Source organism: Enhydra lutris, unplaced genomic scaffold (assembly GCF_002288905.1).
Source record: "Enhydra lutris kenyoni isolate GAN:26980312 unplaced genomic scaffold, ASM228890v2 scaffoldscaffold13, whole genome shotgun sequence".
Classification (NCBI taxonomy): Eukaryota; Metazoa; Chordata; class Mammalia; order Carnivora; family Mustelidae; genus Enhydra; species Enhydra lutris.
The window spans coordinates 47,230,250-47,257,618 of record NW_019154097.1 but is presented as its reverse complement, the minus strand read 5'-3'; the positions used below and the strand labels follow the sequence as shown (position 1 = coordinate 47,257,618).

Here is a 27,369-nt window from a genome sequence, read left to right as displayed (position 1 = left end):
AGGGACATTAGGACCTCAGTTCTTAGGTTTTAGAGTCTGAATTTAGATCTAAAATTCCGGGGGGCATGAGCTCACTCTGGCTTTGATTTCTCCCCTCCCCACTTTTCTGGACCTCAGAGAAAACTTCCCTTAAATCAAAGATACAAAATTTCACTACCCTTAAGTGGATGTGTAGGCATGGATATGACGGGGCAGAGGCGTCCTGCGGGTCGTCCTGTGGGTAGCCTAGAAGAGTGGAACGACATGCCTCGAGTTTTATTTTTTCTTATTTTTTGAAGATTTATTTGAGAGAGAGCATGCACGTGCGGTGGGGGCTGGGGGGCGGTGAGGAGGGGCAAAGGGAGAGGGAAAGAAAGAATCCAAAGCAGAGTTCCTGCTGAGCGTGGAGCTTGACGCAAGCTTCTCTCACAACCCTGATGTCACAACCTGAGCAGAAACAGGAGTTGCATGTTTCAACTATGGAGTCACGTGCCTTGAGTTCGAAATGGACAATTACTGTCCCCTAACTGCCAAATAAATGTCTGTCGGGGATGGCGCAAGTATTCCAAGTAGTTTGGTCATACGCTCCTTTGCAAATACGGCTCTTAAATACCTCTCCTTTCTAGACGTGCGTTCCAAACGGGAGTATGACGAAAGCCACGTGATCACAGCCCGTCGAGTGAAGAAGGTAGAGTGGCAGAGCCGGAATGTGGGGCAGGCTGGCTATCTGATGGGGGGGGGGCAATGGGGGATTTTATCCCAGATCTGGGAGGCAGCATGGTGGGGGACACTGTGGGCAGCAGAGGTAGGACCACCCCTGGGTGGGATGCTGGTCTCCCACGCCCCTCCCATGCTCCCTCAGGTGTCCCCACCACCCCCATCACGGCCAGCAGCTTCCCTGAGCAGATGTTGATTTAATTCCTTGATGGGCCAGCACTGTTCCAGACCTTGGGGGCTACAACAGAATGTAAGATGCCCCTGGCTCATTGTTTTCTGTCCTACTTACGGAACAGACAGTAAGAAAGCATCGAGGTAATTAGTATAACCCAGATTGGCTCAGACCGAAGGGCAAGCAACTCTTGATCTGGGGCAGGTTGGAGCCCCACACTGGGCAGAGAGATTATTTATATAAATAAACTTTAAAAAATTATAATCCAAAGATGGAAGCCACTTCTCTTCCCTTCCCCACTTCCCTGCCCCTCCCCCATTCCACCTTTAAAAAAAAATATTTACTTGAGAGAGAGAGCACGGAAGAATGCGCAAGGTTGCACAAGCAGGGGTGGGGCAGAGGGAAAGGGAGCAGAAGACTCCCTGCTGAGCAGGGAGCCCCACCAGGAGATCCCAGGACTCTGGGATCATGACTTGAGCCCTAGGCAAATGCTTAACCGTCTGAGCTGCCCAGGAGACCCTGATTCCACTTTTTTAGAAAGACTGAGCCCTGCACGCAGTCACTGTGCCCCCCCCACCCCCCGCTCCTGGAGTGAGCCCCCTTTCTCTACCCCCACGGGGTTTCTTCTCTCTCCGGGCATCACCAAGCCTGGCAGCCTCGGCTTAGGATCCATCTCCGTCCTCTGTCCTGACCGCATTCTCTGCCTCCTCCTCCCAAGGTCCATCTGTCTTCCCTGGTTTCTCCTCTTTGTCCCTGGTTCAGCTTCCTTTATCTCCTGGCGCTGCCTGAAGAAAGTCACCGGTTCGTCCTTGGTCTCCTTCAGATCTGTCCGTGCACCTGCCTGCTCAGAGACCTCGCTCAGGCTTCCAGCTTCAGCTGTCCAGCCACAATCAGCTGTCCTGTCAGTTTTGCTTCTCAAGTTTAGTCCGGCGACACTGACCCCTGCACTTCCCACCGCCGGCTGTGCTGGGATGACTCTCTGGCCCTTTGCCCCGGGCAGCTTGATGGGGGAGCCTGGACCCTGGCTCAGGCATTTTTCCAGGGTCAGCTCACTGGCTGCTGGGGGGGGGGGGTATAGCTCAGTGGTAGAGCCTTTGACTGCAGGATTAGCTTGCCGCCTAAGACACCCCTCTTCCCACCCAGGGCTCCCTGCACCCATCATTACCTGCTGGGGTGTGGGGGGGGGGTTCAACTGTCTGGCTTCAACCTTTAGCCCTTAATCCGCATTTCAGAACTTTCTCTACTTTCCGCAGCCTGTGCAGAGCCCACCCCTTTGTCCTGTGTGGCTCTTGGTTTCGGGTTCCACTCCCAGATCTGCAGATCCCCTTGATTCTGGCAGCACTCCTGACTCTGGAAGAGACCTTCTCTGGGGCTCAGTTGGGCTGACACCTCTTGGCTCCCCCTCCCCAACTTCCCTGCCGGCAGCCCCAGCTAGGGGGGAGTGCCTCTGTCTGGCAAGCATACTTCCGCGCTCTCCCACACCTCAGTAGCATTGCCCCGCTGCATTTCCTTGTTTCTAAATGCACACATCACCCCATATTTGAACATTTCTGAAATTGAAATATACCCTACAGTTGATATGCACTTATTTATTTTTTTAAGTATATATTTGAAAAAGAGAGAAAGAGAGAGAGCGCAGTAGCAGGAGACTCCAGGATCATGACCTGAGCCAGAGGCAGATGCTTAACCGGCTGAGCCATCCAGGCGCCCCCACCAACGGTCTAGGACCTAGAGTATGTGCAGCCCCCAAGCACGCTGCTCTCTCAGACCTCCAGGCCTTTCGCTGGGAGCACAGGGATGTGGGATGCCGTGCCTTGCTCGTCTCTGTCCCGGAGGCTCTATCTGGCCTTTGGCATCTGGGATGTGCTCCGCACGTTCGTTGACTAAGGTGAACGGCTGGAAGCTGTTCCGCCTGGAACGTTCTCCCCACCCTCGTCCATCCAGCGGATTTCCCCTTGCAGCCCCAGCTCCAATCCCTCCCGCCCTGCCATGGCCTTTCTGAGTCCTCTGGGCCAACTTGGGTGTCTCCTGGGCCGCCTTGAACCTCTGTATTCCAGAACCCCACACAGAGTAAGTGTAGACCTTCAGCCTACACTTATTGAGCGAACAAGCGAATGTCCAGCCACATCCGTCCTGCCCTCCCACCTGCTCCCCCCTCCACTCCCTTCCCCTTTGCGCATGTTCTGCTCTGCACCCAGGAACCTCCGTGCACACTCTGGCCGCACCTGCTCTCTCCTTCCTCCAGACAAATAGGACTCCTGCCCTCTCCGTCGCAGAGAACCTTCTGGTCTGTCCTTCCATGGGCCTTGCTTGATTGCCTTGTGGTAGAATCAATAGAAGCTCACCCTACCCCACCTGCGGGTCCTCTGCGGGGCTGTCTTTGTCAGCCACACAAGGGTGCAAGGGACAGCGGCAGGCCCAGCGCCCCTGAGTAGAGGGGGCCTTCGGGAAGCACACAAATGTGTGAAGACTAACCTCCTAGCTGCCTTCCAGCCAGGCCTCCTTGAGCTCTGGGACACCCTTTGGGGTCCTGGGCATTGTTCCTGCCCCCGCGGCCCACCTTCCTGGCAACTCAGCCGCTCCCGGCTGCTCACGAAGTCCTGGTTCCTGCTTGCCCTTTCCTCCCTCTGACCTATTCATAGCCACATGGGCGTGGAAGGTGCTCGACGTCCAGCGCACTCTCCAGTCCCTCTTCGATGCTTCCAGGGCGGGGGGGGGTGGGGGGGGGGGGGGGGGGAGGGCGCAGTCCTTCTTCCAGATGCACGCAGGGCCGGAGTGCGGGGAGCATGTGCCCCGCTGAACCCACCCGCCAACAGACCTCTCCTCCGGTTCCTTTAGAGGGCGAATGAGTATCTCATCCCGGAGTCTGTGGATCTGGAGTGCGTGAGACACTGTGTGGTGTATGACAACAACACCAGCACGCTGGAGATCATCTTTAGAAGGGAGAACAAGGAGGAAGAGGAGGAGGAGCTGCTCTCTGACAAGAGTAGACGAAGTAGGTTTTTACGCGCGTGGTCGGAACAGCAGCTGGCTGTGGTCTAGCCCTTTCGAGGCGCGCCGGGAACCACACCGAAGGCTCTCCCTGGGTCAGCTCCTGGGGTCTGCAGAACACACCCCCGAGAAATGGGTTATGCCAAGGATGGGGAGGGCCTGGGGGGTTTCCTTCCTTGCAAGATGACAGGTGAGCCTGCCACAGTCTCACGAGCTGCCAGAAGACGTGAGGCTCCTGGGTCAGTCGATGGAGTTTATTACTCAGAGCAGTGGAGGTAGCTGGAATGTTCTTTCCCTGACCTGGTGCCCAAACCCCCATTCTTACAGGGTGACAGGAAGAGGGCCAAGGAAAACCTACCCACATAGTGGGTTGTATTACAGGAGAGCTCTGAGCTCAGGGGACTGAAATCTTTTCTTTTTTAAAAGATTTTATTTATTTGACAGACAGAGATCACAAGTAGGCAGAGGCAGGCAGAGAGAGAGAGAGAGAGAGAGGAGGAAGCAGGCTTTCTGCTGAGCAGAGAGCCTGATGTGGGGCTCGATCCCAGGAACCTGGGATCATGACCCAAGCTGAAGGCAGAGGTTTTAACCCACTGAGCCATCCAGGTGCCCCAAAATCTTTTTTTCTTTAAAGGTTTTATTTGAGAGAGAGTGTGAGAACCAGCAAGAGGAGGTGCAGAGTTCTTGCCAAGCAGGGAGCCAGATGCGGGGCTCCATCTCAAGACCCTGAGATCATGACCTGAGCCCAAGTCAGATGCTTAGCCAAGTGAGCAACCCAGGTGCTCCCGGGGCCTGAATTTTTTATAATGGGCAGAAAACCTGCCCGCCCCTGGCTCTAGAGGGAGAAATGGTCTAGCTTCCCAGGCTCTTTGATATATAGATACTTTTGAAAAGCCAGTACCTTTGCTCACAGGACACTTAGAAACCTGAGAGGCCATGGAGAATGGTCTCTAATAGGTAACACCCCCATTTTATAGATGGGGAGATTGAGGCCCAGAAAGGCACATGCAGTAACTCGCTCAAGGATGTGTTAGCTGTTTATTGCCATGTAATGAATTACCCCCAAACTCAGTAGCTTAATACAGCAAACCTTAATGAATTAACAGTACCAGGTTCTGGTACAGCGTGCCTCCTGAGATCACAGTTGAGATGGTGGCCAAGGTCACTGTCCTCTGAAGGTCTGACTGGGCTGGGATGATCTGTGCGCAAGGTGTGCCCCACTCTCATGGGTATGGCCGGGAGGCCTCGGTCTGCCACCTGGATCTCTCTGTAGGACCGCTTGTATGGCCTTGTGACACGGCAGCTGGTTTCCCCCGGAGCAGGCCATCTAGAAGAGCGGGAGAGCCAGGGACAGCCACACGCCTCTTGCGACTGAGTCCTGAGACTTCTGGTCCCTCCTGCCCCATTTTGTTCGTTAGAAGGAAGTCACGGAGTCCAGCCTTCCCTCAAGGGGTGGGGAGTCAAACTCAACCTCCCTTTGTAGTCTTTCAAATATTCTTCCTTGTGTTTGGAAGAATCTGTGGACTGTTTTTGGAACCACCACACCTAGTAAGCAGTGGGGCCGGATTTGAACCCCGGGCAGGTTGGCTCTGGTCTCCCGAAGCCTGGAGAGCAATGCAGAGTCACTCCAGTCCTGAGCCCAAGTGTGGTCGGCTCTAATCTTCTGTTTTTTGAGGCCCCGGGCACGGTCCACCCAGCCCCGGGTTTGGGGCTGACAACCCCTCGCCGTTGCCATGGCCCAGGTGTTCATGGCAGCGGTCACTGGGTGGCGCTAGGCTTCCATCTTTAATCTAACCTGTCTTTCCCAGGGGTTCCTTTGCCAGGATTTCGTGCTGTCTTCCCCAGGCTTATCCGGTTAGGTTCCAGTCTGCAATCCTAGGATTATAGGCTGGACCCTAAAACCATAGGAAACCGTGGTCAATGAAGAGAAGCCCCTCTGTGTTCTATAGATGACCTCATGGAGGCCCCATTTCACCCAGTAGGAAACCACATCAGTGAAACAACACAGCAAAACCCCAAACTGCGCACGTGCGTGTACACACACACACACACACACACATACTCACCTTGTCCACTCAAGGCACTTTCCTCCTTTAAAATGGCATCTTCCAGGGCGCCTGGGTGGCTCAGTGGGTTAAGCCTCTGCCTTCATGAACTCAGGGTCCTGAGATCGAGCCCTGCATGGGGCTCCCTGCTCAGCAGGGAGCCTGCTTCCTCTTCTCTCTGCCTGCCTCTCTGCCTACTTGTGATCTCTCTGTCAAATAAATAAAATTAAGAAAAAGAAAACATCTTCCAGGTGAACACAGAGTTTCTGGGGTAAAAGACCATTTGAGGTTTCTCCCTCCAGCCCCTTTCCACTGGTAACCATTCACCTCCCCACCTTCCAGGGGAGTCTGGTTGAGGGCGGAGCCTTCATTAGCTCCTAGAACCAGGGATCTGGCTCTGTTCCTTTTACCAGGCAAAGGGTGGCCCCTTTCTTGGAAGCGAGACCTTTCCCTTATATTAAACCAGCCTTTCTTCCTTGCCACATATGGATTATAGACCACATGTGGGTTGGGCCTTCACCAGGACTGTGGGGGGACGCTTAGGGAATGTGGGCATGTTTCTTTTCTTCCTCTCTGAGCAAAGCCTGACTTTCAAGCCAGTTGCCTGGCAAAGGACCAAAAGTAATTGAACTTAAAACTCACTGCTGAGTAGAGAGCCCCTTGGCCTGAATGGGGTTCCCTGTCCTCCTGGAGCAGTGGGTGCCCCAATTCAAAGTAAGAAGCTTTGTGTCATTGGAGAACTCAAGATTAATGGGATTAAAAATAAATTTAATGTTAATAACCCCGTCATATCTGTGGCTGGGTAGCCTGGGCCCCGGACTGTCCTCATGGCTTTCCTCTGGAGTCTCTCTAATCATTCCCCTGGAAACTGGCCTTTCTCCAGCACTGACCTCTGTGGCACCCCAGTGAATGAGCCCCCCGCAGGCCCTGTGACATTGGGGGGAACAGCTGTCTGGTTTAAAGGCAGCAGCAGTGTTCCTGGGACTCCGCTCTCCTGAACCCTCTGACCCCTCTGCCATTATTCAGTCTGTTGCTCAAGAGCGGGATGGTGTTGAGACACCCAGGGACTCTGGCTTCAAAGCCGGGCATTCTAGGATAGGGTCTGGCTCCTGTCTCGCCAGCTACAGTGCCTCTTCTGGCCTGGCTGCGGGACTCCAAGGTTCTGGATCCTCCAGATCCAGTCCCCGAGACGGATCTCAGGCCCCCATTGTCCTCAGCGGCCCCTGATCGAACTGGATTTCTCTGGACAAAGGTTCGGTGCAGAAGTCAGAGTCCGTGCCCTTCCCTTTCTCCTTTCAGCTGGCTCCCCAGGGTCTCCAGCGAGGCATTCCAGGCATGCATTCGTCTTTAGGGCTTAGGTCCTGGCCTGGGGTTGGGGGGTGGGGAGTCTCTTAGCTTGGCCTTAATTATGCAAACTTGCTGAGAGCTATCTAATTTGCATACAGTGTCCCAGTGATTCTGCAGAGCAGTGAAGGCATTTAAGATTAAATCAATGTTGGGGCGCCTGGGTGACTCAGTGGGTTAAAGCCTCTGCCTTCAGCTCAGGTCATGATCTCAGGGTCCTGGGATCAAGACCCGCATCACAGCAGGGAGCCTGCTTCCTCTTCTGTCTGCCTGCCTCTCTGCCTACTTTTGATCTCTGTCAAATAAATAAAATCTTTAAAAAAAGATTAAATCAATGTCAAAGGCACAGTGCACTGTCCCATCACTCCCGCGAGAATGGCCGTGAGCACAAAGATGGATACTCACGGGTTGATGAGGCTGTCGAGAAACTGAAACACCCATGCTCCACGGGTCAGAGCTGTCAGATCGGGTGCTAGGGGCCAGTTTGGTGTTTCTGTCAAAAAGTTAAACACAGAGTTATGGTGTGGCTCAGTTCTGCTCCGAGGTACAGACCCAAGGGAGGGGAAGACACGTGCATACAGGCGTCCACCCCAGCACCGTCCACAGCAGCGGGAAGCGGACATGACCCCGTGCACCGCGACGGACGGGCGGATAAACGCAGAGTGGAAGGAGGAGTACTCAGCCCTGAGAGGGAACGCAGTACTGACAGCGAGGAACTTGGGAGACCCCTCTGCTAGGCAAAAGAAGCCAGACACAAAACCAGACACTGTAGGACTCCATCTGTATGAGACGTCCACAACAGACGAGTCCCCAGAGAGAAACTGGGTTAGTGGTTGCCTCCAGCTGGGTGTTTGAAGAAAGAGTAAAACCTTCTAATCCGTATGGATTTCTTTTAGGGGTGATGGTTGCACAGCTCTGTGGATATGCTGAAAACCATTATCTCCCCACTTCGTGTATCGTATACACGGTACACGATATGATGCGTATAGAGACCTGTCCCTTCTGTTAAATCCTTTCTCCTCGAGATAACGCAGAGATCTATGTCGTCTCAGTGTTTACAGAGGGGAAGGATCAGCTTACTTGGTAGCAGGTGGCCTTTTAAATTTGAGCTGCTAACACTCCCCTCCCTTTAGAGCTGCTTCGGGGTCCTAGACCGCCGCGTTTCCAAATCGAGTGGCCGTCGACCAGAGCTTTAGGCAAACGGTGAGCACGCGGGGGCCATTCACCTCTTTGGTCTCTGTTCTTAGAACTGGTGCCCGGAGCAGCCGTGGAGTGTGGCAGAGCGCTGGCCGCCCTCACCCGCCACCCCGTGTGCATCCTGAGAGGAGGCTACGAGCGCTTCTCGGCCATGTACCACTTCTTCCGGACGCAGAAAATCATCTGGGTGCCGCAGGTGAGGCGGGGTGCCGAGCCCAGGCCGGCTTGGATGGACGCATGGTCTCTACCCCCACCCCCTCCCCGGGACCGAGGGGTGGGGAGCAGGGTAGGGGAAGAGGAGGTGCGCAACATGGCAGTGATGGAAGGGATGGAGGAGACTGGTTGGGAAGTAGACCTGGGGCATCCAGGAGGTCCAGGCCATGAGGGTGAGTTTCTCCTCTCGCACGAGGGTAAAGAGGTGAGGCCCGCCCGGAGGGCAGGGGTCCTGGGGGAGCTTTGGAGGGCGGGCCGTTGTCGTCAAAGACAGGCAGGGGCGCCTCTCCATTCTCAGCTGTCTGGACCCAAAGCTCAGAGGACACAAAACAGATGGGTTAGCACAAAAAAGGTGAGGAGTTCTTGGCTAGAGGGAGCGACGAGGGGCACCCCAGGTGTCTGGAACGCAGAGGTGAGGCCCCTCCTGGAGCCAGCCCCAAAGGAGGAGGAGGAGCCTACCAGGAAGAGAGGAGGGTGGAGGGTGGCTGAGGCAGGCCCGGGTGGCCATGACCTACAGGTGGGGGCTGGTCCCTGGAGGGCATCACGCAGGGTGGTGGGTGCTTACTGAAGAGTCTGAATGCAGTGGGATGTAGACACGCGGGGGCTTCATTCTTTCTAGTAATTACCTTTGGCTCTTAGCCCTTAGCCGCATCTTGGGCAGATTCTGGAAGTTCTGGCCACTGCCAATCTGACCATAAAGTGATCGGGGAAATGTGTGTGTTAACTGGATCTTTCAGAGATACAGAATGAAACATTTACGGGGTTAAACAACATTTCCTTCATGGCATTTCCTTCATGGTAATCCGGGTGTGTTGGGGAATGGTGAGGATAGAGTTAAAACTAAACAGGCCGTTAGCAGATGATGTTTGCAACCAGGCAATTGACCAGGGGTTTATTACACTGTTCTCTCTACTTTGGCGTGTTTTCGAAATAATTTCCTAAAAGAAAGGAAAAGCCATCGGGCCGATACAAGCCAGGCTATGTTAGCGCTCCAGTGTCGCTGTCTTCCCTCCTCCCATCCCCCCAGAGCTGGGCAGTCTTCAGTTTGGGGGGGGTGGGAGTGGCCAGGGGTGTGGGTTAGCTGCGGGGACCTCTCCTCTCTTCCCTGCTCTGGGCCGGGCCGTGACTTTGGCGCGGTCCAGGGTGGGGCCTGTCTTGAGGGAGGGGCTGTCCATCAGTGTTAGGGCTGTGCCTTCTGCATGTTGCTCGTGGCCTGAGCTGCTGGTTTCCTTGGGGCCCACCTCAGGGGCCCCTTTTGCTACTAAGGATCTTTCAGAGAAAGCCAGCTGGGACTTCCTGCCACGAGCCCCCCCGCCCCAATTCCTTGTTTCACTTGGGCAGTCCATGACCCCCCCCACCCCCGCCCCCATCTGCTTTCCTTCACACAATGATTTCTAGCTCTGCCGGTGTACGTCAGCCTCTGTCCTGCCAGGCCCTGCTCACGCCTAGAGGAGCTGCCCTTACTGGCTTTTCCATGTGCAAAATAAGCATTTCTCTAAAAACCTCATCCTGCTGGTAACTCCCTTCCTTCCTTTGGAAAGGAAGCTTCAGTAAGGCTCAGTAACCTGTAAGTAAGTCCGTCGACATGGAAGGAACTGCACGTAATTAACCGTATGTTTTTGTCCATGGTGACGTGTGTCTGCACCTGTGACTTACCCTTGCCCCGCCTTGTGTGGACTGGGAAGCGTGGTGCGTGGTGGCTGGTGGTGGCAGTTAGCAGGGGTTCTGCCCTAGGGGTCTGTGGCCTACCGTAGAGCGTAGGCACCTCGTGTTAGTCTCTCCCTGCTTCGGAACCTTTGTGAGTTGTTCAGGGGCAAGGATGAAAGCCCCAGTCCCCTCCTGCATGTTCTGAGATGGTGGAAAACAGGGGTATCCCTGCTGCTCCCCAAGGAACTCCTTCTAGGAGGTCGGGTGGCAGTGCTGAATGTGGCCTTTAGACAGAGCGACTTCTCATTTCCTCTGCTTTACATGTGGCCTCCCTTAAATGAGATTTCGCTTGGAGCAAGAAGTGTTGGGACTACAACGGGAAGCCCACACCAGAGAGAGGGTGGTGAGCCCTGGGGTTTGGGGGGGGGGGACTGGTGCTGTCAGGCTGCACTTGGCAAAGTTCCGCGGTGATCATGGTATGGAAAGCAGACCCATAGGGGCTGCTGGGTCGGTCTGGGGAAGGTGGAAGGCCATGATGGTGAGTAGAGGACAGATTCAGGAAACACTTGGGCAGTGGCACTGATTAGACACTGGGGTGGGGGAGTGAGGGTGGGACGTCGGGGAGGAAGGAGCCTGGGATCAGTGCCCGGGTTCTTGGTGTGGGTGACAGGTCGGGGACACGGGAGGTGGAGTCAGTGTGGGGGAGGGCAGCAGGCTCAGTTTGGACATCCTCATGGATGTGGGTATCCAAGGCATGGCACCTAGAATTAACACACGCTTGCTCTCACCAGCCCGGCCTGTTTTTCCCCTGCCCCACAGCCGCAGGAAAGGAAGTGGGTTTGGAAGCAGCAGGAAGAGTTGATAGGTCTGTGTCAGGTGTTCAGGGAAATTTTCTGGATGAAGCTGGGGGGTGTCCTTTGGCTCCAGCAAGCTGAGCGTCCTGGGCGCAGTCAGCCCGAGCCCTGGGGAAGCTTTGGGTCGTACGGAGCGGGCCTGCCTGCCGGTAGAAGGGTCCTGCGCCCCTTTTGCACACTTAAGCATTGGCTTGGCTTGCTCTCTGTTCTTCCAGAAAGGCTTTTGGAGGCTGACAGCTTGGGAAGGATGTAGGCTTGCAGTAAGCTCACTGGGAGGGGTGTGGGCTAAGGGCAGGAGGCCTGCAGTACTTCTGTCTGAGTCCCACTCGGAGCCAGAGGAATTTTAGAACTAGGTTTGACCTTTGAAAATACCAAGGTCAGCATTTCCCATGAAACACTCACACCTTCAAAAAGGATTTCTAAACAGATCGTATTGGAAACAACAATGTATACAACGTGAGTGGGGGTTTTGTGTGTTTTCTTGAGGTTCTGCCTAGCTTTTATTGTACTAAATATCACAAATAATTTACAACCCATGTCAATAATAAACCTGTAGCCACTGTGCTGGTATAAACATCTGGGCTACAAAAAGTCTGCCCGAGAAACCACTAGGAAGGTTTTCAGCAGTTCCCTGGAGGTACCCTTTGGGAATAGCGTTAGCCTGCCATGTTTTACTGGCTGTTTTCCAACTAGTTTATCAATTACATTTATAAATATATATATTACAAATTATAAATTACTATTTGATGACAATTTTTTTAACGACTTGGTTGACATTCTTGGAACAATCAGATTCTGTAAAATTTTCCCTTCAATTTTCTTGAGATAAAATTGACACAGAACACATGTAAGTTTCAGGTGTATGACGTGTTGACTTGATAACATGTGTATATTGTGAAAGGATCAACCCAATAGGGTTGAGTAACCCATCCATCATCTCACCCAATTGCCATTTTGTGTATGTGATGGTGAGAACGTTTAAGATCTCCTCTCCCAGCAACTTTCAAGTATGTAATACGGTATTGTTAACTGAAGTCCCCATGCTGTGACCAGCTCGCCAGAACTTGTGCCTCTTACGTCTGGAAGTCCGTGCCCTTTTGACCAACATCTCCCATTTCCCCCACTCCTGAGCCCCTGCCAACCACCGTTCTGCTCTCTGTTTCTGTGAATTTGGCCTTTTCAGATTCCGCATATAAGTGAGATCCTGCAGTAGCTTTCTCCGTGTGACTTATGGGCATGCCTTGAGAATATTGTGGCTTTGGTTCCAGACCACTACAATAAAGCCCATATTGTAGTAAAGCAAGGCAAATGAACTTTTTGCTGTGTATAATAAAAGTTATGTTTAGACTGTACTGCAGTCTGTTAAGTGGGCAATAACGTTGTGTCCAAAAAAATGGACATACCTTTTTTTTTTTTAAAGATTTTATTTATTTATTTGACAGATAGATCACAAGTAGGCAGAGAGGCAGGCAGAGAGAGAAAGGGAATCAGGCTCCCTGCTGAGCGGAGAGCCTGATGCGGGACTCGATCCCAGGACCCTGAAATCATGACCTGAGGCGAAGGCAGAGGCTTAATCCACTGAGCCACCCAGGCGCCCCAAAATGGCAGCATCTTTGAAGCAAAATAAAATGAAGCAATAAGATGCCATATTCCTGTGTTTTGCTCAGCGTCATGCCCTCAGGGCCCACCCACGTTGTCAGGAATGGCGGGAGATCCTTCTTTCTCACACCTGAGTAATATCCCATTCTGGACACAGGCCGTGTTTTCTTTATCTGTTCATCTGTCCGTGGACACTGAGGTTGTTCCTGTGTCTTGGCTGCTATGAGTAATGCTGGAAGGAGTACGGGAGGTACTCAACGCCGTGATTTCCTTTCCTTTGGATATGTCCCAAGAAGTGGCATGGCTGGACCATTTGGTAGTTCTATTTTTAAGTTTTTGAAAAGACTCCATACTGTTTTCCACAGTGGCTGTGGTTAGTGGATTTTTTTTTTTTTTTTTACTGCTTTTTCCTTCTCCTACCTTTCCTTGGTTATGTGCACTGTGAATTTCTGAGACAGGGATATCCTAGGTACTGTTCCCCATATGTCTTTGATCCTCTAAACCCTTTTTTCCCAGAGTGCCTCGGAAGGGACCACTGTTTCCTAGGACACACTTTGGAGGAATGTAGGATTAGTTTTTCTCATCAAGTCTTTGTTTTTCAAAGAAACCCCAATTTTTCATATCATAACTTTGGACCTGGGATTCCAGTGAGCTCCCATTAGGTGGTGTCCTGTCCTCCCTACCTGCCCACGTCAGAACTCGCCAGAATTCATTTCCTAATGACACATAGGCTCTCTGTGTAGTTTCAGTGGTTTTTTTTTCTTTTAAGAAGGTGTTAAAATTCTGGTGGCCTCCAGAAATATAGTACAATTATGTCATTAATATATATAATTATATAATAAAGGGGCTGTCCCTTCAATGATAATAGAATATAATTATAATACGTAATAATAGGCGCGCCTGGGTGGCTCAGTGGGTTAAAGCCTCTGCCTTCGGCTTAGGTCATGATTTCAGGGACCTGGGATCGAGCCCTGCATCGGGTTCTCTGCTCAGCAGGGAGCCTGCTTCCCCCCCCTCCCCGCCTGCCTCTCTGCCTACTTGTGATCTCTGTCTGTCAAATAAATAAATAAAATCTTTTTTAAAAATGTAATAATACAAGGCTTCCCACCCTCCCCTTTCCCCCTAATGGATATACCTTGGATTTATGCACTTCTGCATCGAGGGGTATCGGATGCCAATCTTTGTGCACCCAGAAAAGTGCCCACAGGTGCCATGGGGGGTAAGTGGGGTGCCCGTGTTCAGATGCAGCGTGCTGTCCCGTGGCTTAGTGGCCCCATCCAATGACTGTTAGCCTTCTAACTCCTCTTGCCAGTCAGACTCATTCATTATTCTAGATTATCTTTCTAACACCGAGCCACATTTCAAGAGACAGAAAACAAAAAGAATCCAACAACAGAAAACAAAAACCGTTTCTTCCCTGGGGAAAGAATATCTTATCCTATGGCCTACAGCACACGTATTCTGTACAGCAGCCTCTCTCCTTCCTTTCCCTCAGGAACTGGATGCCTTTCAGCCCTACCCTGCTGAAATAATTCCAGGCAAGATCTACCTGGGCAATTTCAGGCAAGCCTGCGACCCGAAAATTCAGAAGGATTTGAAAATCAAAGCACATGTCAATGTCTCCATGGAGACGGGACCATTGTGAGTAGAAATACTATTGATTTTCTTTTTTTTTAAATTAAGCATTTACATAAGATTCCTCGTGCCATGCATTTCTAGAGCGGAAAGGGCCTTAGAAATCGGCATCCGCTAGTATAGGCTCTGTACTTCCCTTCATCTGTTCGTGGTTTGTAGTCTTTCCTGGCTTGGCCATGGCGTCCTCTGCCTCGAGACCCATTACTTACCCTTCAGATCTCAGCAAAAGGAGGGCTTTCCTGGTGTTTACCATTATGGTACAGAGAATTCCATTTACCCTACTTCTCAGGGCCTCTGAGAAGTGACCCCTTAGTCCACTGGGGCTCCTATAGCAGACTGCCACAGACTGCTGGTTCATAAACAAATTCCTAATTGGATAAAAACCATAAATAAAGTTTATCGCCAGAAATAATTATGTAGGTAAATGTAAAACACTTTCGCTGTCACTGTTAGATTTCTTCAAAACATAACTGATCACATGGGGCACCTGGGTGTCTCCGTCGGTTAAAGCATCTGACTCTTGATTTTAGTTCAGGTCATGATCCCAGGTTCATGAGTTTAAGCCCCGTGTCAGGCTTGTGCTGGGCCTGGAACCTGCTTAAGATTCTCCCTCTCCCCCTGTCTCTGCCCCCTACCTTCTAAAACACAAAAACAAATACGACAGAAAACCTAATTGAGCACAGAAAAAATAGTAACAATGTATTTTGAGATTATGACATGTGTAGAAGTAGTATGTGTGCCCACAGTTTCCTAGGCAGGAAGAGAGAATAGAAGTAGACCCTTGGAAGGGTCTTACTCTACACGAAGTGGTATAAGGTGATAAAAAGTTGAAGATGTGTTCTGGAAATTCTAAAGTAACTACCAAAAGCTAGAACAAAACAAAAAATAAAACAGTTATAATTCATAAGACAAAAAAAGAAAAAATGGAATTTAAAAAAATCCCAAAGAAGGCAGGAAAAAAGGAACAAAGAAGAGATGAGGCCAATAGAAAAGAAACAGCAAGATGATTGTCAATGATCACACTAAGTGAAAATGGTCTAAATACCCCCAATTTAAAGGCAGAGGTGTTGTAGGCTATCTACAAGAAACTTTATCTTTTTTTAAAGTTTATTTAAGTAATCTCTGCACCCAATGTGGGGCTTGAACCCATGACCCTATGATCATGAATTGAATGCTCCTCTGACTGAGCCAGTGAGGTGCCCCAGAAACATACTTTTTATTTTTTTATTTTTATTTTTTTTAAGATTTTATTTATTTATTTGACAGAGAGATCACAAGTAGGCAGAGAGTCAGGCAAAGAGAGAGGAGGAAGCAGGCTCCCTACTGAGCAGAGAGCCCAATGTGGGGCTCAATCCCAGGACGCTGAGATCATGACCTGAGCCGAAGGCAGAGGCTTTAACCCACTGAGCCACCCAGGTGCCCTGAAACATACTTTTTAAATACAAAATGAAGATAGGTTAAAATGAATGGAAAAAGATACTTAAGGCTATGACTAATTAAAAAAAAAAAAAAACCCAACTTTTGGAGTGACTCCATTATTAGATAAACTGAACTTCATAGCAAAGAATACAACTAGATATAAAGAGGGTCATTTCATTATGGGAAGATGGTCAACTAATCTGGACCGTAGATTCTAGAGAAATCCACAGTTATAATCAGATTTCAATCTCTCTATCAATACACAGAAAATAGGTCATAATTTCAAAGACTAGAAGAGCAAAATTGCATAACTGACAATTATAGGACACTCCACCCAATAACAGTAGCATTCTTCTGGCTTTGAATGTGTTCTACAGGATACGTTCTTTTCAAGAGAACATGGAATATTTTTTGACAAGATATACTATTCTGGGCATTAAAACAAATATCAAAAGAAAAATAATTTGTTATAAAAAATTATACTCTCTGACTACAGTGGAGTTAAGTTAGAAGCCAATAAACCAAACAAGAAATATGGGAAGAATCCCAAATGCTTGGAAACTAAGCAATACATTTCTAAGTAGCCTATGGGTCACAAAGAAACCAAAAGGGAAGTTAGAAGGTATTTTGAACTGAATGAAAATAAAACCCCACATATCAAAATTTGTGGGTGCAGCTAAAGCAGTGCATAGAGGGAAATTTATAGTCTTCATGCCTCTATTAAAAGAGTTTCAGGGCGCCTGGGTGGCTCAGTGGGTTAAGCCTCTGCCTTCAGCTCAGGTCATGATCTCAGGGTCCTGGGATCGAGGCCCGCATCGGGCTCTCTGCTCAGCAGGGAGCCTGCTTCCTCCTCTCTCTCTGCCTGCCTCTCTGCCTACTTGTGATCTCTGTCAAATAAATAAATAAATAAAATCTTTAAAAAAAAAAAAAAGAGTTTCAAATCAAATCAAGGACCTAAACTTTCAACTTAAAAAAAAAAATTAGAAAACATAAGAAGGAGGAAGGAAGGAAATTATAATGATAAGAGCAGAAATAAGTGAGGTAGAAAACAACACACACACACACATAGACACACAACACACATGCACACTTGCACAAAATACAAGCAAAACTGGGGAGATCTGAATACAATTGATAGATTGTATCAGCATACTATCCTGGTTGTGCTCTTACAGTTTTGCAGAATGTTACCATTGGGGAAAGTAGGCAAAGGGCACAGTGGATCTCTCTGTATTTCTTACAACTGTAAGTGAATCTGCAGTGATCTCAGTAAAACTTTTAACTGAAAATTTAAAAATAATTAGGAAATGTTATGAGTGATTTTCTGTCAGTGTGTTTGAAATTTAAATTAAATGAACCAATTCCTTGAAGGATTCAAGCTATCCATGCTCACTTAACAAGAAATGGATCATAGAATAGACCCCTATCTGTTAAAGGAATTGAATTCATAGTTAAAAACCTTTTCACCATGAGGACTCCAGGCCCATGTAGCTTCGCTGGTGAGTTCAGCTGAACATTTAAGGAAGAAATAATACTGATCTACACAGTCTTCGAGAAAATAAAAGAGGAGAGGACACTTTCCTATTCACTTATGTGAGACCATCATTACTCTGATACCCGAAGCTGACAAAGACTTTATAATAAAGGAAAACCACAAACCTCATGAACACAGGTATAAAAATTCTTTTTTTTTTTTTTTTTTTTTTTTTTAGGTATAAAAATTCTTGATAAAAATTTTAGCAAATTTAACAAAATTATATAAAGAGAAATACATGACCATGTATTTCTTCCAGGAAGGTCTCTTTGGTTCAACGTTAGGAAATCAATGTAATTTACCATATTAACAGACTAGAAAAGAAAAAAAAAAAACTTAAATTATCTTCAGAAGAAAAACAGAAAAATGGCATCCTGCAACTGCTGAATCTGTATTTTTAAAAACGTTTACATGGAGGGGGACGCCTGGGTGGCTCAGTAGGTTGGGCGTCCGACTCTTGATTTTGGTTCACGTCATAATCTCGTGGGAGGGGATGGTGCAGTGGTGGTCATGGGATCAAGCCCCAGGTCAGGCTCCCTCAGTGGGGAGTCTGCTTCTCTCCCTCTCTCCCTTCCCCCACTCACACTCACTCGTGTTCTCTCTCAGATAAATAAAATCTTTAAAAAAAAAGTTTCCGTGGAGGGAGCATTTATAAAACTTGACAGCATGAGGGTCCATAAAGTAAGACTCCACCAATTTCAGAAGATTTAAAATCACATACAGTTGTTTTTCAACGTAGAAGGTTAGAAGTTAGGAAGCTTATTAGGAGTTAGAAAGCAATAATTTAAAAATATAACCAGAAAATTACTGGAAACTTAGAAATAAATTTTTGTTTTTATTTATTCAGTAGGCTCCATGCCCAGCATGAAGGGCTGTGGGGCTTGAGTGAATGTGGGGCTTGAACTCACAACCCCGAGATCAAGACCTGAGCTGAGACCAGGAGTTGGGGCCATCCAGGTGCCCCTAGAAATAAATTTTTGAATAGCATAGGTTAAAGAAGAACTCATTATGGAAATGATGAAATATTTTCAACTACATAATAATAAAGATATAATGTATCAAAACTTGTAGAGTGCAGTTAAGCTGTGGGTAAAGGAAAATGTATAGCCTTAAATGCATCTATTAAAAAGCAGGGCTAATCATCTCAAGGAATGACCAAAGGAACAGTAAACTAACCCAAATAATGAAGAAGAAAGGAACAGTAGTAGCAGATTATTGAAATAGAAACAATGAAATGGAGAGGATTAAGAAAGTCACAATAGTTTTTAAAAAACTAATAAATCTGATAAATCATTGGCAAAAAAAGGGTACAAATAGCCATTTATAAAAAGAGACCCTACTTATTCTATAAACATTGAAAGGATCTTAGGATATATGAAAACCTAACTATAAGTATGAAAATTTAGATGAATGAATTTTTAAAAAATACAATCTATCAAAACTGACATCCTACAAAATGGAAAATTTGATTAGTATCGATAACTAATAAATTTCTTCTAGAGAAAATTCAGGCTTCAGTGAAGAATTTTACCCAATGTTTAAGGAGGAAATAAAGCCAATATTAAATTTCTTTTTTAGAGAATAAAGGAGAGGAATAATTTTCACCTGTTTTACGAGACTAGGATAACTCTGATTTTACAATCTGACAACATAATGCAGGATAACTGTAGACTAATTTTCTTCATACACAGAGATGTAAAAATCCTACACAAAACATTAGCACGCTGACCACAGAGCAAGAGGAGAAGGCTGATACGTGATCACTAAATTGGGTTTATTCCAAGGGTACAGGGGTGTTTCAGTCCATGTAGTTAACCATATCAATAACATAAAGGAAAAGTCAGGATTATTTCAATAGATGCAGTGAAAGCATTTAATATTTACTGTACATTCACGATTTAAAGAAAAACTCCAAGCAAACTGGGAATCGAGGGGAATTTTGGTCAAATGAAAAAAAAATCTATAAAAATCTCTACAGCGAACATCACATTTAATGATAAAATATTGGAAATTTTCCCTCTGGGTCTGGAAACCAGGCAAAGATGCCGAGCTGTCACTATTTAACACCGTATTAGAGGTTCTGGTTAGTGAATTTGACAAAAAGAAGATAGGAATTGAAAGGAAAAAAAATTAATCAGGCAATATAATTATATAAGCAGAGAAGCGGAAACAAGTTACAGAGAGATTATTAGACTTAAGTAAGTCTTCTGGCTTCCAGAAGTATACAAACATCAATTGTTTTTCCGCAAACAAGAAACAAACTGAACATTTAAAAACATACAATAGCATAAAAATATTAAGTGCCTAGGCTTATACCTGATTAAGGATGTGTAAGATCTCACCAGAAAATTATACAGCATGACTGGGAATTATTAAGCTACCTGAATAGGGGTGCCTGGGTGGCTCAGTTGTTAAGTATCTGCCTTTGGCTGAGGTCACGATCCCAAGGTCCTGGGATCGAGCCCTGAGTAGGGCTCCCTGCTTTGTGGGGAGCCTGCTTCTCCCCTTCCCACTCCCCCTGCTTGTGTTCCCTCCCTCTATGTCTCCACCCCCCACCCTGATCAAATAAATAAATAAAATCCTAAAAAAGGATTTTACCTGAATAAACAGGAGGTTTTATTTTATATTTTTATAACAATTTTTTAAAAAAGATTTTATTTTTTTACTTGACAGAGAAAGAGGGAGAGAGTACAGGTGGGGGGGAGCAGCAGGTAGAGGGAGAGGGAGAAGCAGGCTCCCCCCTGAACAAGGAGCCCGATGCGGGGCTTGATCTCAGGACCCTGGGCCCATTACCTGAGCTGAAGGCAGATGCTTAAGTGACTGAGCCACAGGTGCCCTATTAAAAAAATTTTTTTTAAGTAACCTCAATACCCAATGTGGGGCTTGAACTCACAACCCTGAGGTCAAGAGTTGCATATTCTACTGACTGAGCCAGCCAGGGGCCCCACAGAAGATATTATTTTATTTTTAAACATTTTATTTATTTATTTGACAGAGAGATCACAAATAGGCAGAGAGGCAGGGGGAAGCAGGCTCCCTGCTGAGCAGAGAGCCCAATGTGGGGCTCAATCCCAGGACCCTGAGATCACGACCTGAGCCGAAGGCAGAGGCTTAACCCACTGAGCCACCCAGTCACCCCTAAGGTATTATTTTAAATTACCTGAATAAACGGAGGATGTACTGTGGGTGTGGATTAGAAGCTCCATTTTGTAAAGATCTTGGTTCTTGTCCAATTGATCTATTGATTCTGTGTATTGCCCATAAGAGTCCAGTAGGTTTTAGAGTAATTCTAAAATTTATATGGAAATGCAAAGGGTCAAAGTAGCTGAATATCAAAGAACAACAAATAGGAAACTTGCTTGACCAGATAGCAAGTCTTAGGCAACAAGAAAGTCGTTGTGATATTGTACAGGATAGAAGCGTATACCAATGGAGCAGAATGGAGTCCTAGGAGACACATGCCTGTATAGAGGCTTGAGTTTCGACAAGGATTTTATCCTATTTTTTTTGCTAAAAGTTTTATGGTTGTACCTTTAACAACTTGTGATCCATTTTGAAATAATTCTTGCATATACTGCCAGATGGAGAATAAAGTTCACTGTTTTGCATATGGAGGCCATTATTGGGGGAAAAAAAAGAGATCCTTTTCCTGTTGACTGATTAGATATCTTTGTTGAAAATCAGTTGACCATATGTGTGTGTGTGTGGTATTATAACTGGAGTTTTTTTAATCAGTAAATTGTTTAAATTAACATATAATGTATTATTTGCCCCAGGAGTACAGGTCTGTGAATCATCAGTCTTACACAATTCACAGCACTCACCAGAGCACATACCCTCCCCAGGGTCCATCACCCAGCCACCCATCCCTCCCCCCAACCCCCCAGCAACCCTCAGTTTGTTCCTGAGATTAAAAGTCTCTTAGGTTTTTCTCCCTCCCTATCCCATCTTGTTTCATTTTTTCCTTCCCTACCCTACCCCCCACAACCTCCCGCCCTGCTCTCAAATTCCTCATATCAGGGAGATTCATATGACAATTGTCTTTCTCTGATTAACTTATTTTGCTCAGCATAATGCCCTCTAGTTCCATCCATGTCATATAACTGGATTCTTGATTCTCTTTCATTGGTCTGTGTTTTTCTTTAAATCAGTTCTGCACTCTTGTCTACTATAGCTTTATAATTGTAAAATCTGGGAGAGCTAGCCCTCTCCTTCTGTTCTTTTTCACAGTTGTCTCCTTTGCATGTCCAATACATTTTGGAATCCTCTTGTCAGTCTCTACAAAGACCTTGCTGAAATATTGCTCAGATAGAATTGAATCCAGAGGCCAATTTGGGGAGAACTGACATCCTTACCCACGTTGAGTTTCCCGATCATGAACACGGTTTGTCCCTCCATTTACTCTGCTCTTTCATTTCTCTCGAAAATGTTCTATAGTTTCTGGGGTACGGAAAACTTGTGCATCTTGTGTCAGCTTTTTCCTAAGTATTTGGTGTTTTTGAGGTGGTCATTAATGGTATTTTTATTTATTTTTATTTTTTTTAAAGATTTTATTTATTTATTTGACAGAGAGAGATCACAAGTAGATGGAGAGGCAGGCGGCGGGGGGTGGTGGGGAAGCAGGCTCCCCGCTGAGCAGAGAGCCCGATGCAGGGCTCGATCCCAGGACCCTGAGACCATGACCCAAGCCGAAGGCAGCGGGTTAACCCACTGAGCCACCCAGGCGCCCCATTAATGGTATTTTTAAAATTTCACTTTCTGACTGCTTCTTGCCAGTGTATAGAAATGCAGTTGATTTTTACATAGTAACCTTGAATCCTTCCACCTTCTCCACCTAGATGCCTCCTACCTTGTGAAGATTTCCCCAGCTTCCTCGTCTTCTCCCTGCCCTTCCTCTCCAGTATCATGTGCAGGGCTTTATCTGCAAACCTAGCCCGTTGGATTGGGGCTATTTGTTTCTAGGTCTACCTCCCCCACTAGACTGGGAACTCCTTGAAGCTGGGAGATGCCAGCCCTCTTTGGTTCAGCTTCTGTCCATTAAGGTCCAGCTCAAGTTCTGGCACACAGTAGGCACTGAGTGTCTGAGGGAAGAATGAATAGATGGACGGATGGATGGATGGATGGATGGATGGATGGATGGATGGATGGACGGACGGTTGGATGGATGGATGGATGGATGGATGGTTGGTTGGATGGATGGATGGACGGACGGATGGTTGGACTGTTGGATGGATGGATGGATGGTTGGATGGACGGTTGGATGGATGGACGGATGGACGGTTGGATGGATGGATGGATGGTTGGATGGATGGATGGATGGGGGAGGGAGAGAGAGAGTGAGAGATAGGGAGGAAAGGATGAACAGACAGATGGATAGATAGGTATTGTTCTTGTATCTGCCGAAACTAAACCAGCCTCTTTTTGTTTCTGAATCTGCTACAGCTTTCTGAATGCTACAGTGGTCTACATGCTGCCCAATGTCACCAGTAGACCAGTCTTCATAACTAACATTGCCCACATACTATGTGCCACATGTTCTGCAGGCTCCTTGTAGGCCTCCTCTCATAGAACCTGCCACATACCTCCTCTCCCTCCTCTCTCCCTCTTGTTCAGAAGTTCTAGCCACTCTTACCTCTCTGTTGTTTCTCAAGTCCATTAAACATGCTGTCTCTCCTCACCTTCGCACTTGTGTTCTCCCCTACCCAGAACCCTCTTTCCTCAGACGGCTGCCTGGCTTGCTCCGTCACCTCCTTTAAGCCTCTGCTCAAAGCCTTCCCTGACCACCCTGTCTCAGACAGCCCCCCGCCACCCCAACACTCTCCATTGCTCTTACCTGGCTTTCTCCATTCAACATAGCAGGTTCATTCTCCAAGCTCTTTACCGGTTCCTTCCCATCCTCATTTGACCTTCTGCACCATACTCTAAGGAAGCACCATGAGTGGTTAACAATAATGATGTCACATTTATTGAGCAGTTACTATGTGCCAAGCAGATTGCCAAATGCTTTCCATGGAGTAACTGACTTCACCTAACTGAACCCCCCATGAGGCAGGTGCCGGTTTCTGAGACAGCTCGTCGCTTGCCCACCTACTTAATCCTCGGCATCCCTTCCATGTGGTCCTGTCTCTGTGCACAAGGCTCACTCTGGTGGGGATGGGGGCTGTGTGCGAATCTGCCTGATTTCCTGGGCTTTCCTTCTGTTTAGTTTCGTGGACCACGGTGACAAACTTCTGCACATCAAGATAGAAGATTCCCCAGAAGCCAACATTGCCCCCTTTTTACGGCACCTCTGCCATTTCCTTGGTAAGGAATGATCTCTGACCAGGCAGTGGCTGGCCTGTGCCGAGGGACCAGAGGGGGCTGTGGCATCTTGTCCACAGGCCTGTTCCTGAGGGTGACAGCCAGCACTGAGGAGAGGAAGGGCAGGACCCAGCACCAGTCCAGCCAGGGCGGCCAGGCCCCAGGACAAGCTCGGCCCTCGGGAGCCTTCGGCAGTGTGGACAGCCACACATTTACCTCGGGGGACGTGGGGCTGAATAAGAGCTCCACATTGCCCATTGAGTGCCCCGTGTTGTGGCCCTGGCTAGACTGCTAGGCCCTCTAGGGTCTGGCCAGGCCCCAGTCCTGGCCTCGCCGAGCCTCTTGGGCAGTGAGCACCTGTTGGTCCACTGTGGGTGCAGGCGTTCAGGGAGGCCTGCTCGGGGCTGGGCTCCATCCCTGCCCTCCTGTCTGGTCTGCGGGTGGGGGGAGGGTGGAAGGAAAACTCTGGAACCCTCCCAGCTCTGATTTCCGCAATCCCCCCTGTGTGTGCACAGTGCCCCTTTAGCTCTCCCACCACACCTGGCCATGACCGCTCATGGAAGGTGGAACTGTCAGTCATTCAGGCCTCAGGATTGCCCCAGAGCACAGTGGCTGGAGAGAGGGAGGTCGAGTCGGGTCCAGGGCCCCGGCCCGGGACTATCTGCTGTACCCCAGTCAGCCCCGGCTCGCCTGGCCGCCTCGGGGGGCTGGAAGAGGATGTCCCTTATCTGCCCAGGAGGTTCAGCTATCACTTGACTAGTATCTGAGGTTGCGACTTGGCCACGTGTCCCGCCGCAGGGTGGCAGAGCCCTGTGGCAGAGAGGGTCCAACTCCAGCCCTGCCTTGCTGGGTGGCTCTGGGCCAGCCCTTAACTGTTCTGTGCCTCTGTTTCCTTGTCCATATGATGAGGCACTTGGCTCATCAGCTCGTGGTCCTCCTCCAGTGCTGATGGTCTGTGATTATCTCTGGTTCTTGGGGGTGACTGGACTAGCCTAGGAAGCCAGCTTGGCCTTCCTCCGCACCGCAACCCCCCCCAACCCGCCCCTGGACAAGACAGCCTCAGGGGCTTCATTAAGTGTGATTATAGCTGACCTCCCTGGGCCAGGTGCTGGGCTGGGCACAGCACAGAGTCTCGTAGGTAGTCTACTGACCCCCCGGTTTCTAGATGACAGAACAGTGGCTTGGAGTACCATGCTCAGGCCCCACACCCTGTGAGTGGCAGGGTCAGGATTCACACCTAGGCCAGGCCACGTCGCCTCTGTCGGTACCCGAGTGCTGGGGTTGGGGGTGTGTGTGGAGGGACCATCCCTTCGTCCATCCCAGCCCAAGAGGCCAGCTGGTAGTGGAGCTTCCTGGGCTGGAAGCCTGGAGAGCCAAGAAAAGACCTTTGCATGATCATGCTGAACACCCAGTGTGGTTCTCTTGAACTGCCAGTGAGGTCTGAGGGTCCCTGTTTGCCAGGTGACAAAAGTGTGTCCCAGAGAGGTGACATGGCCAGCTTGGGCCATACTGTGCTGGGTCTGAACTCACTTCTGGACCTCGGGCTCACTGAAGTCAGCAACTCACATTCAAGTCCCCCACTGTCCTCCCACCCCTTTCTTTCCTCTTGCAGAAATTCACCTCCAGCTTGGCTCGGTCATCCTGGTCTTTTCCACCCTGGGCATCAACCGCAGCTGTGTGGCCGTCTTGGCCTTCCTCATGCACTGGAACGAGCAGACCTTGAAGGTATGCATTGCCTGGTCAAGGCTCAGACTGCAGCTCCCTCCAGCAGACAGGGTCAGAGCTGGACCTGGGAGGAAGGTGGCCCTAACTGGAGGGTGGGAGGAGAAGGATCTGGAAAGGGAACTGCAAGTCCAGTGCTTTACCCAGCATAGCACACCCAAGGTCAAGGTCCCCAAGGTCTGGGCCAGAGGCTGAGGCTATTGCATTAGGGCCTGGGGCTTGGCGTAGGGGACAGGCCCGGGGACTCAGGCTGGGCAAGGCCACGGCCAGCAGCACCATCTGCGTGTTCCCCACTGCTGTCTGTCTGTCTCCCAGGGTCCATTCAGCCTTCTCCAAGGAAGGTGCATTTTGGCTATTGGTTGGAGCTGGAGAACTATGACCCTGGCAGGGCTCCAAGGGCACCTGCTCCAACGGTCTTGATCTGGACTGGAGAAGGAGGGTAGAGACCTGTTACCACAAACCCCATGGAACCAGAGCTCCTGACGCCGAGGGCAGTGCCTTTCCACGGCACGAGGAGATGGTGGCTGGCCCTAAGGGAGACATAGCTTGTGCCAGACTTCAGAGGGCTTCGGTGGGGCCCCCAAACTCCCCTGTATGCCTGGGGCTATGCTGGAAGGAAGGGGAGGGTCAAAGAATGACCATGGTCAAGCCCATTGCCAATGGTTTTGGATATTGGCCCCCTGTGCTCTTTGGGGAAATTGGTGGCTAGTGGGTTCCAGAGCTGGCTGGGGCGAGAACAGAGAGAGAGGACTCCCACCTGCTCTGAGTTCTCCAGCAGCGACGGCCAGGCCCCCCTGGTGACAGGGCACATGTTGGCCCGCACCCTGACCTTTACTGGCCCCCACATGACTCCAGGAGGGAGGTTGAGGCCCGTCCAGGTGTGGCTGTCCGGCTCAGTGGTCAGTGGGAGGACAGGTGCCTGGGCCCCTGAGGGCCAAATTGTCCTTGCTCTTGGGAGCAAGGGGCTCCCATCCTGGGGCAGCAAACTCTGCCTCACGTACAGGAAAGTCCTGTTGCTGGGCGTTCTGCCCTGAGTCGCCATCTAGAGAACTCGTGACAGAAGGATCTGTGGGCAGGAAGGACTGCCGCGGGGACCTTCCTGGGTCCTTTCCAGACTGAGTCAGTCCTGGGTGGCGGTTAGGTTTTCTTGCTACCAAGCAATGCCCTGGATTGCTGACAGAGGTTGACCGGGGCTCAAATCTGCTGCTACCCGGGGTCCAGAGAGACGGTCCCCCCTCCTGTTGTCTTTGTGGTTTTGGGGGCAACTGTGCCCCTGGCTGTTGTTAGCTCAGCAGTGATGGTCAGAGCCCAGGGGACTGGCAAAAAAAAAAAAGCCGGGGGGAGTGTGAGCCACTCTTGGGCAATATACTGCTTCCTGGGGCTTATGGTCCCTACTCTATTCCTTGGGGTACCAAGACCAGGAATGGGAAGTTGAGGGGTGAACTGAGAGGAATCTGGCACCCGGGGCCACCATGCCTGTCCTTGGCTTTCAAAGCTTTGGCATAAGGGTGAATGGGCTCCCAGAGCCAGCGAGCCCTTGAGAAACCTTTTTCAGCTCCTTTAACCTACTGGGAGTAACTTTGTTCCTTAAAGATCTTCAGAAGGGGAAAAAAAAAAAGAACAAAAACACAAACCAACTGCTGAGGCATTACACTAGCTACCATTGGCAGAGGGCTTCCCACGTGCATTTGCGAGGACTTCATGTGTGTTGAAAACCCAGTGACCCCACAGCATGTTATTAACAGTTTGGCAGGAGGTCTAGAGAGGCTGAATAATTTGCCCAAGGCCCCACAGTTGTGAGTAGCAGAGTTGGAATCCAAAGCCACATGACCCAGTTAGTTTCAGAATCTGGGCTTTCCACGGAGCCCTAAGGCAGCAGGGGGAGCACTGGCCTGTCGTCTGAAAAATCGGGCAGTGAGCTGGCTGCTGCCCGTTTCTGAGAGTTACCTGCTCATGACGCCTCCCCCCCCCCCCCCCCCCCCCCCCCCCCCCCCCCCCCCC

The 27,369-nt window shown here is 49.3% G+C and overlaps 1 protein-coding gene across 1 annotated transcript in view; it reads left to right on the top strand.

Annotated features, from left to right (window-relative positions):
* LOC111146130 (serine/threonine/tyrosine interacting like 1) overlaps nucleotides 1-27,369 on the top strand; it is a 60,177-nt gene that overhangs the window by 20,058 nt on the left and 12,750 nt on the right. Inside the window, exons 3-8 of the mRNA XM_022501535.1 lie at nucleotides 606-667; nucleotides 3,707-3,863; nucleotides 8,496-8,641; nucleotides 14,254-14,399; nucleotides 23,552-23,649; nucleotides 25,259-25,371. Of these exons, the coding sequence (XP_022357243.1) occupies nucleotides 606-667; nucleotides 3,707-3,863; nucleotides 8,496-8,641; nucleotides 14,254-14,399; nucleotides 23,552-23,649; nucleotides 25,259-25,371 (722 nt within the window). The remainder of the gene's footprint in view (nucleotides 1-605; nucleotides 668-3,706; nucleotides 3,864-8,495; nucleotides 8,642-14,253; nucleotides 14,400-23,551; nucleotides 23,650-25,258; nucleotides 25,372-27,369) is intronic.